At 42.7% G+C, this 10,991-nt stretch overlaps 1 protein-coding gene across 1 annotated transcript; it reads right to left on the bottom strand.

The window, feature by feature from the left end:
- Nucleotides 1-1,089: 1,089 nt before the first annotated feature.
- Nucleotides 1,090-1,863, bottom strand: LOC115950191. Its single transcript, XM_031067429.1, has one exon. The coding sequence runs from the start codon at nt 1,861-1,863 to the stop codon at nt 1,090-1,092; it is 774 nt and encodes a 257-aa protein (XP_030923289.1).
- Between the last annotated feature and the right edge of the window lie 9,128 nt (nt 1,864-10,991).

The raw sequence follows: 10,991 nt of genomic DNA on the forward strand, positions 1-10,991 counted from the left end.
AGCTGACCTAGAGATAAATTTGTTTAAAGCAGCAGTCATCCCTATCAGTTTCTGGACCTCCTTGGGGTTCCAAGGTGCTTGCAAGCCGTTAATGGCCTTAATCTGATCTGGGTTCACCTCAATTCCCCTATGAGTCACCATGTAACCCAAGAACTTTCCGGAGCCTACACTAAATGAACACTTTGAAGCATTCAGACGTAGTTTATGCTTTCTCAGAATTCCAAAAATACTCGCAAGATCTCCCACATGCTCAGACACCACTTTGCTCTTTACAACCATATCATCAATATAGACTTCAATGTTCCTGCCCAATTGTGGTTCGAACATTTTGGTCATCATCTGTTGATAAGTAGACCCCGCATTTTTCAAACCAAAAGACAGCACTTTATAGTGATAGTTTCTAATAGGAGTGACAAAAACTGTCTTTTCTTGATCGTCCAATGTTAACGGTATTTGGTGATATCCTTGGAAGGCATCCAAAAAACTCATCCGAGGATGACTGACCGTTACATCCACCAACTGGTCTATCCGAGGCATAGGGAAAGGGTCCTTGGGATAGGCTTTATTGAGATCCGTGAAATCCACGCACACACGCCATTTCCTAGTCTTCTTTTTCACCACCACCATGTTAGCTAACCATTGAGGATAAAAAACTTCCTTAATAGCCCTTGCCTGCTTGAGCTTGGTTACTTCATTTCTGACAACCTCGGCGTGCTCTTTTGACGGACGCCGAGGTGGCTGTCTCTTCGGGGTGACGGAAGGGTTAACATTTAGATGATGACAGATGAAACTTGGGTCTATACTCGGGGCTTCATACGCACTCTATGCGAACACATCAACATTTTCTCTGAGGAATTCAACCAATTGCTCCCTCTCCTGCAAAGGCAGTTTAGCTCCAACCTGAAAGAATTTCTCCGGATCATCGCCAATGATTACCCTCTCTAGATCTTCACATTTCGCCTCGTCGGCTAGTCCATTGAAGGGTAACACCGGGGTTTCTGATTGCTATAAACCATTATCAGCGGTGGTCGTGGTCTCCGCCTCAGGCCGATGTTGGATAGCCGCTACCAGACATTGTCGGGCTGCAGTCTAATTTCCTACTATCTCCAAAACTTGGTCTCCAAATGGGTACTTCATCTTCGGGTGAAGAGTAGAGGAGACGACCCCCAAGGTATAAAGCCAGGGTCTGCCCATAATGGCCGTATAGGGAGAGAAAACATCTACGACGATGAAGTCCACTTCTACCACATCCGTGCCTGTCTGCACAGGTAGTCTAATTTGACCTTTTGGGACAACCATTTTACCCTCAAAACTCACTAGAGGAGAACTGTAGGCTGTTAAGTTTTCAGGTTTCAAATTTAGCCCCCTATACAAGTCAGGGTACATTATGTCAGCAGCACTGCCTTGATCAATCATCACCCTTTTCACATCGTATCCACCAATTCTCAACGTAACCATAAGAGCATCATCATGGGGCTGTATGGTTCCAACTTTGTCCTCATCTGAAAAACTTAACACTAACGGGATGCCCATCTTGGCTCTCTTAAGCATTGAACTAGACTCCTCGGTCGGACAACGGGATACCGACATTACCCTGGAAGGACAAGATCCAGTCCTCCCCAGGGCAGCAAAAATAATGTTTATTGTGCCAAGGGGGAGTCTTGAAGAAGCATCTCCTCGAAGCTCCAAACCCGCTTGGTTTCCCCAACCACTGGAATGATGCAAGAGTTGTTTCAACTTCCCTTCTCGGACTAATTGGTCCAAATAGTCCCACAAGTTTCTGCAATCCTCAGTTATGTGTCCATGATCCTGATGATAGTGGTAATAAAGGTTTTGGTTGCGCCTCATAGGATCTCCTGCCATCTTGTTTGGCCATTTGAAGAACGGCTCATTCTTAATCTTCTCCAATACTTGTTACACTGGCTCTCGAAACACAGTGTTAACCACTTGGGTGTTGGCAGATCCTGACTACCCAACAAAGTCTTTCCGAGGTCGGTTATTATTATACCAGTCCGACTTGAAATCCCTCCTCTCTTGAGGGATCATCTTAGCCTTTTCTTTCCCCTGTAGTTGGTCTTCTTCTACTCTTCTATACTTGTCAATCCGATCCATCAGTTGGCGTACACTAGTAACAGGTTTACCAGTTAGAGATTTCCTCAAATCATGCTCGGCTGGAAGACCAGCCTTTAAAGTGCTAATGGCCACATCATCGTAATCTCATTCTATTTCGTTAAATATCTCCCAGTATCTATCTGAATAAGCCTTCAGAGTCTCACCCTCCCGCATGGACATAGACAATAAGGATCTCAAAGGCCGAGGAACCCTGCTATAAGTATTAAAGCGAGCACCAAAAGCCTGGGTGAGTTTCTTAAAAGAGTCAATAGAGTTCGCCCTTAAACCGTTGAACCACCTCATCACCACCGGGCCTAAGCTAGATGGAAAGACCTTACACATCAAGGCCTCATCTTGGGAGTGAACGACTATCCTTTGACTGAAATTGTTGACATGCTCTACCGGGTCTGTCCGACCATTATAAATGGTGAATGTGGGTTGGTGGAATTGCCGAGGAAGGTTCGCATCTTCTATATTCCATGTGAAGGGTGACTTAGAAACTTGACTCAGCGCCTTGTTCATGGCATCGTTCCCCAAGCCATTGCAAGGCGGGCTTTTGTATCTACGTCTATGGTGGTGCTCCTCTTCATAGGAAAAGGTCTCGCTGGGCGGAGTTCTGGATCTCCGCCTATAACTAGCACCATCTGTCTCTTCAGAGGACGGTTAGAAGCTAGGCGATGAACGTCTTCGCCGAGCATGACGCAATTCCCTCTTCAACTCGTCAATTTCACGTTGCATGTCTCTGTCATTCTTTGCATGGGAAACATGGCTCTTCCCTCGAGATTGACTTTTACTGGTATGAGTTATGTGCACACTTCCCTCATGGCCTCATTTCTGTTCAAAGCTCCTACGTGGATTGCCATGCTGAGAACCCCTTGATTCTGTTTGATGTAGATTAACATCTACCTGGTGTGGTCCTACTGCTGCCTGGTGTGGACCTGCCTCCTCCATCGTGAATGTTGTAACAAAATCTCCTTTAGAATAGATCAAGCCTTCCCACAGACGGCGCCAATTGTAAAGATTGAAATTGGATTGGACCCAATATAGAATTGGGTTTTAGCTCAAGAAGCCCAAACAATAAATGTTTAGAGCGTAGATGAAAAAACTAGATTTATTTCAGAAGAAAGACGATAGAATTTATTGATTTAAGGCTATTAAACACAAGTAGAATGAGAAAGTTTGTCCTCGGAGTGGCTGGAGGAGATGATATTATATTGTCTTGTTTATCAACAGAGTTACAAGAGTTCACAGTCTTATTTTAAAAATTGCGTGATTTCCTCTCCGATCCTCTTTTTTTAGTACATCTTCTCATGCTATATACTACAATCTTGGTATCATCCATACCACACATATGTAGGTTAGATTCGGGGAACTCCTTCCTGTCCCATCCAACACCTCCCAGAACCATCAACTAGTAGTTGTAAGGCTGCTTGACCACTGTTTAGGCATCACCTCCACATTAATGCGGCCAGAGAGTTGGTTGGGAGGCATTTAATATGGAAGTAGCAGCCTTTTTAAGATATTTGTTGCCCTTCTCCTTTCTTACCCCTTGTCCAACGTCCAATTCTTAGTTGTGATGTAACTTCGAAGAAAGTCCATGATGATATAGCACTCTTATTGACCTCGGGCCCTTGTTACCGAGATGGCTTTTCTCCTCGGACCTTCGTTGGACTTATCTCATATTATCTCTACTCTTCTCTTTACTCCGTTCTCCTTATAATCTTATCTGGACATCCTCGGATTAGGCTATAGGCCTAGTTAGTACAGCCTTAACAGTACCTTCTGATTAACTGGCCCCCACATATACCATTGCATGAATTTATCCTATTTCAATTCAATTTGTGTTACGATTTGATAAAAAAGTCATTAGTTGAACATGCAATATCATGTGAAAAATCTACTAATTGGTTTCAGATATTAAAATTTTTGAAAGACCAAAAAATATGAAAGAATCAGAAGATTCACTGCGTAGAGATTTTTGAAAGTATATATATATATATGACTACACAATAGAAAAATATAAGAGAAAAATAGGTTATCATTAGATATTGCAATTATGCGTACCCAAAATATGGTTCGTGGGCTCACAATCTATTTGTGTGGTGGGTTTTGGGTTTCCTACTATGGGTAGTCTTGTGCTCGGTGACCCAAATGCACTCCTGTTTCCTTAGATCCTTCTCTTTACCTCATGGAGTTACTCATTTTCTCTCCTCATTTAGTTATTCTTTTCTTCTTTGTTTTCTCTCTCCACTCTCCAACCCCCATTACTCATTCTCTTCTCTTATTTATAGGCTGAGGTAAGTGGAGGTGTTATGATTACTCCCCCTTACTAGTGCGAACGAGGGTCCAATTCCATCATCTCTAAGTGGATGTTCTGTTGGGAAAGGAGGTAATGGCATTGGAACTAATTTCCACCTCCAAAAGTTCGCTCACTAACGATATTTCCGAAGGCATTATTGGGCAGTCAAGTACAAGGTGTCTCCGAGTAATAACGACTCCAACCGGGTTAGAAAGGATCGGGAGGGGCTTGCTTTAGGTATCTAAGACGGTGCAGTCTCATTTCAGCTTTTAGGCCCAGACTGGGCCCTGAGGCGTCTGGATCGAGGCTAAAGGTCCGGAATGGGGATGGGGTTATATAATGTATCGTGAGGCTTTGACCCAAGGCCCATGGGGCCTGTGGCCCAACCCTGTACAATTGTCCCCCCTTGATTCGTGTTTGGATCCCGAGCATGAATCAAAGAAGGCATGCGTCAGAGGCTCCTCAGGAAGCTCATGCGTTAGTGATTGAGCAGATAGGCATTCATTAATGTGTTCTTGAAATGTGCGTCATGCCAGACTGTCAGGTGTAACCGTCATTATAACCTGACGGTTCGTGAACCGAGGCGGCACGCGTGGCAATTAGAAAAAGAATTCGGAAATTTTTCCCGCCTCCCTTTTTCATTAAATGTTTTCACCCCCATTTAGACCCTACAAATAGTCCCCTCTGATTTCCCACATCACTCTTTTCATCCTTTCTCCTTCAACTTCCTCTCTGCCGAGCATTCTCCTCCTATACGTAAACACTTCATTCCAGATCATCATTCTCCTATGCGTAAACACTTCACTCCAAATCATCACTCTCTAGAGCCCAAATTAAGTTTTCTTTACTCTTTCTTCCTTTCAATTTTTCTTCACTCACTCCATAGTTTAGGAATGAGATATTCTCATCTTCTTGCACCTAGGGCTACCTTGGCCAACTTTAGAGAAGCCTATGGTGTCCCTGGAGATGTCGATATTGCCTAATGTCACAAGGGTGATATTGCTCTCAAGAGGGGCTCTGGCCCAAACGTAGCATTTTTTCCCTTAATGGCTATATTAGAGGATGGGGTTAGGTTTCTCATGGACCCTCTCATTGTAGGTACCCTTAGGTTCCATGGCTTATGCCCCGACTAACTCCCCCCCCCCCCATTTTTTACTGAGTTGTGGGTTGTGTCAGTAGGCTAAATCAAATATACGAGTTGCAACTAAACCATCACGACATCAACTTTATGTATACTTTATGCGGCAATATTAGGTCCGACTATTATTTAAAGACTAGGGATATGTGGGTATGGCTTACATCATGCCTTCCTAACTCCAATAGGAACTTGGCGGGAGAATTCGTCCGGGTGAGCGGCAATTGGCTTGCTGATGAGCTCCTCTGCCCACTTATGCCACATGATGTTAGTCAGTACTGAACATCTTTTATTTGTTAATTGCGTTTTACCCGTGATTATTTTGCTCAAATAGGCATTAACCAGCTTTTGTATTGTTTGGATGCAAAAAGAAAAGTGTTTAAGCCAGACCTTAGAGTGGTGCACGTAAGAGACTTGAATTTCATACTTCGGTCTGAAATATTCGTGCACTCCGACGGGCAGCTCCAGGCATCGCACCAAATTCTCGGGTGCAATCTTGTTTATACTACTTGGCACCCTTTCAGGCCAGCTTAGTTGATGGATAGCCCGTTGTTGTTATACATCGACGTTCGGCATGCCAAATTTCTTTCGCCCTCGTTAACAGTTGGTAAAGCTCGGGACCTCGGCCCCAAATATACTACAATAGAGGATCTCGCACCGGTGAGAGACGAATTGGCTGAATGTGTGTCTTAAAGTCGTAAGGTCCACACCCCTGTTGAAGAGTCCGAAGCTCAGGCCTGAACAATCGAGCTAGAAGTAGCCAAGGCCGACCAAGACGCAGAGATGGTGACCAAGTGGAAAATGACTGTTGACCGGTTTTTGCCCGACACTTAACCTATGGCTCAGCCTCAAGGCAAGAATCGGACTCCTTCTCCTCCCCAAGCTGGTCGTGCCAAAAAGAAACAACGTGTAGTAGACCAACCGCCCAGAATTCCAAGTGATGCTCCTGCAAGGACTTCTCCCCGAGTATTGGGTGGGATTACGATTTGAGAGCCTGTAAATGATTCCGGGCCCACTGCTTAGGTCGGCACTGACGTGACATCTTCGTCACAGCCCGAGCTCAGTTGGCAGCCTACCTTCAAACTCGGCAACAGGCCTTTGCCAGCGTTTGCTAGTATAAGGACCTGGGCCCAAGGTGAAGGGGGCGAGTGGCGCAGAGCTTGATGCACGAACTTTTACTGCCTGAGGATATTCAATTTTTTTCGAACGGCACCGAGGAATTGCTGGCTAGGTGGTTACAGTGGCACACCATAGCGGTAACTTTCTCTCACTTTCCCATTTATTTTGATGCGTGTGTATTCCCTTTACCTTCATACTAACCACTACTGTATTAACAAGCCGTGTAGCTGACCCACATCCATGACGAGAGGTTGAAGGAGCTCGCCGAGGATGTTGAGCGAGAGAAGGCCCTTAAGGACATCGTGGCTACCATGGCGAAGGAAAAGGACAAGGCTGCTGAGGCCGCAGAAAAAAGGGCACAGTTTGTCGAGAAAGCTCAGTTGGTGGCAGTGAAAAAGCTAACCGAGGTGGAGGCCAAATTGGGGAGCACGGAGCTAAAATTGGTGGAGGCTGAAAGCCTAAACTTAGCTTAGGCTGACGAGGTTGCTGACCTTAAAGCGGCCCTTGATGCCTGCGAGAACAAATGGTATAACAAAGGCTTTGCGAATGCCAAAAACTTCGTGGAGCCTATTGACCACCAAGCTCAGCATCACAGGTTCGGGGAGGGGTGGTTGGCAGCCCTACAAGCGATAGGGGTAGCTGAGGATTCTCCACTAAGGAATCCTGAGCACATTCCTTATCCGGCTCTCCCTCCCCTCATCCAGAGTCAAGTCATTATCGTTGATGAGGAGGACACCCTTAACATGCAGGAGCTGGTGCAAGCAATTGATACACACATGGAGATGGTCGACCTTGAAGTCACCAGTAACCTCAATGCTATAGTAGACGTACAGGCCCAGCAACTCCCCTCCAGTTAGCCAATCGAGGAACCACTAACACAGCTTGCTGAGGATGCTGCTTTGTCACAGTCCTCCGATCCTGTCACATAAGTTTGAAGAAGATTTTTGCCTGTTTGAATATTGTTTTTCTGTTTTGTTTTTTTATTTTCTTTTATTTGGTTACTACCTATAATCACCGGGGTGTGGTGAAAAAACACTCTTTAAATTTTAACTTACACTTATTTTATCTTATTGGACTAGTTGTTTAGAGTGGTAATTAGACATCTATTTATAAATAAAGTGTTACTTTGTTTGTCGAATTACTTCTGATACCTTTCGTAGTTGGAGGTAAATGCTGTCGAGGGGGAAATTGATGCCTCTATCTACGATGTTGGGAAGCCAAGCCAAAACTTGACTATGGGCTCTTAAGATGGTACCTAAAGGCTTTCGGTGTAATAGCAAAGCCTATCCAAGCAAGAAACAAAGGCTGCACTTGACAAAACAGCAGCAAAAGTCTAATGAAAAACACGTTACAATACTTAATTAGTACGTTAGTGGTCCTGGTCTGATAGTACAAGTGAAATAAAATCTCCAGCGGTAAGGGTAAAATTACACTTAGTCCAGAAAAACAAATTTCCCAGCGAGAAAGGTGGAATTACACAGTCCAGTGGTCAATGATTAAATAAATTTAGGTATGTATTAACTACTGGGGGTCTTTGCATGTCTCGGTCAGGGGAGTTCATTGTACTTTCAGCCATCATTACATCAATGTGAGCGAAGAGTTTGATTGTTACATATACATTATATCCTTCAACAGTAAAATAAAAAGTAAAAATTAAAGGTTCCATGGGAAAAGGGAAATGATTAATTGGCATGGTATGAAGGGAGAGAGAGATCCTAGCTCAATGCAGTAAATTTAAACTAAAATTTTGGTGAGTGTGTGTCCATAAGACATGAATGGGGAGATGTGGGCTGTTTTGTGTGAGTGGGATGGAATAAACATTGAGGTTAAGGTTTTAGTGAATAGTGGGCTGTTTGTGGCTAATTGGGAGACATTTTAGGAGCTATGATTGTGTAAAGGTGGGAAGGAATATCTGAGTTTAGGTGAGTGTGGTCTAAAGGGGATGAGTGGTGAGCTTAAGGAGAGCTAAATCACAAGTAAAATGGCAAATAAATCAAGAGTTTTCAGAGAGGGTAGCTGTCTATTTCTGGGCTGAGGTGCTTATGTTTTTATAATGGAGTTTTAGAGAAGCATTAATTAACAAGAATCCAAAAAAACGTAGGGCTAATCAGAGGTAGGGAACCAAGGTTAATCTTCCTGAGATTTTGGCAAGAAGTAGGAGGTTTACTTTAGGGGCTGCCTTGCTTCTTTGGGTAATGATGGGGTTTAAGAGTGTTTTGCATTAAATATCAGGATTTTTGGAGCTGAGCTTAATCAATGTGATTGAGATGTGTATTAAGAGCAAATCCTAATGCTGCAACTAAGATTTGGACCCCCAAGAAGTAAGATTCAACATCCTAAGCCAGGTGTCAAGCTCTAAGTCCACTTCAAGGGATTTCGCTGGAGGTCCCTTTATGCCCTCCAAACCACATGTTCCCAATTTTTCCCTTTAGGATTCATGGGCTTGACACATGAATCACGTCTTGAACGTTTTTAACATTTATAGCATTAATTTGTTGAAGCTTGTATAATTTAGTTTTAGCTCCCCTTCTGCTGGAGGTGCAGTCTTAAGGAAGGTGATAAAGTTCCATCATCTTTTAGACTTCAGCTGATATGACAGCCCTTGGGCACTGTTCACGCTAGGTAGAGGGTGATAGAAAACTGATGAGACAGCCCCTAGTTCATCCTCAAAGGCTTGGTTCTCTTGTAGGGGTTTTTAATTGCTTTTTTGGTTGGGGATGAACAAGGGTTGGTTGTCTACTCTCAATCCTTTGCCTCTTGCTGGTGCCTTTTGGATTGGGCTTGCTTACCTGGGCTTATTCCTTTAGGCCAGGTTGTGTGTATCCTACAAAATGGTCATTAACAACACATGTTTACCATGGGCTTTCATTCCTCATGGATTTTTGTTAGTGAATACTTTGGGTTTTTTCATAGATACTCGCAATGGCCTTTTGGGCAATTAGTTGTAATATTTGAAATAATAGGACAAGCTTCAAAATGCTTTTGTAAATTCCATATTGTAAATAACACTCGTGGTTTCTAATAACCACATCATAATGTAAATGTTGAGTTTGTGGGTTTAAATACTACCATGAGTGTTGATGTCGTGACACAAATGGTGATCTTGTACTTCATGGGTTTATAACATCATTTTCAAGATAACCCCCAATGAGTTTTTATAAGACAATTGTCATAGCAATATTTAAGCAACGATTATACCATGATATATTTTTTTTCCTTGCCAAGAGTTAATAATCTTGGGCTCTTTTGATAAAATAGTGCCCAATGAAAAATGGGATTTGGATATCGCCAATAAAGATTGGGCTTTAAATATCGCCAGTGAGAATTGGACTTTGATATTGCCAATGAGAATTGAGTTTTAAATATTGCCAGCGAGAATTGGGCTTTGATATTGCCAATGAGAATTGGGCTTTTATGTTGCCAAAGAAAATTGGGTTTTAAATATTGCCAATGAGAATTGAGTTTTTGGATAAATAAATTGCCATGGATTTAAACCATGGGCTTTGATCATGGACTTGAATTCTACTAATAAAATTGTTTTGCCATGGATTTGAATCATGAGCTTTTCAAATATTGCCAAGCATAAGTATTCTTGGTCTTTAGAAAAGATTAGATTTTATCTCACTTACTAAATAATTCAGGCTTTTACGAGAAAATATTGGGTCCTATAGCGTAGCCCAATTTTATGATAGAAAGGAGAAAGGTCGTGGGCTAGCATAGTGATAGTTGAAAAAAAAATATTTAAGCATGTCCAAGAATTTTTTTGTGATATTTGAAAAGAAAATAAGTAGGTGTTATTTAAATAACATTAGGTGTAAATAAAATTACCCCAACAAATGCTAGGCTTATGCCTTATTGGCAATTATAGCCGAATAAAGTGCATGCTTTTGTTTAGCGAAAGTGTATGCCAGGCTTCTGTCCTTTCTAAAGAATAACTGTTAATGTATGGCTTTCGCTCTTAAAAGAAAAAAGAAAAAAATTTCATAGTAAGGTTCCCTCACGTTCGGCACTGATGGCGTTAAGCCGAGGATAGGGCAAACCGAGGATAGGTGCCCGTCCTTAGAATAATTTGGATTAAGGTCCCCGTCTGCTTGGTGATTAGGATCAAACCGAGAGTTGACTTCTGTCCTTAGAATAATTGTGTAAGGTTTCCACTTGTCCGGTGATGAAAATCAAACTAGGCACAGGTTTCTGTCCTTAGATAAAATTTGAGATTAGGTTTCCACTTGTCTAGTGATGAAAATCGAACCAGGCACAGGTTTTTGTCCTTAGATAGAATTTGAGATTAGGTTTACACATGTCCGATGATGAAAATAGAACCGGGCA

This window comes from Quercus lobata, chromosome 6 (genome assembly GCF_001633185.2).
Source record: "Quercus lobata isolate SW786 chromosome 6, ValleyOak3.0 Primary Assembly, whole genome shotgun sequence".
Lineage (NCBI taxonomy): Eukaryota > Viridiplantae > Streptophyta > Magnoliopsida > Fagales > Fagaceae > Quercus > Quercus lobata.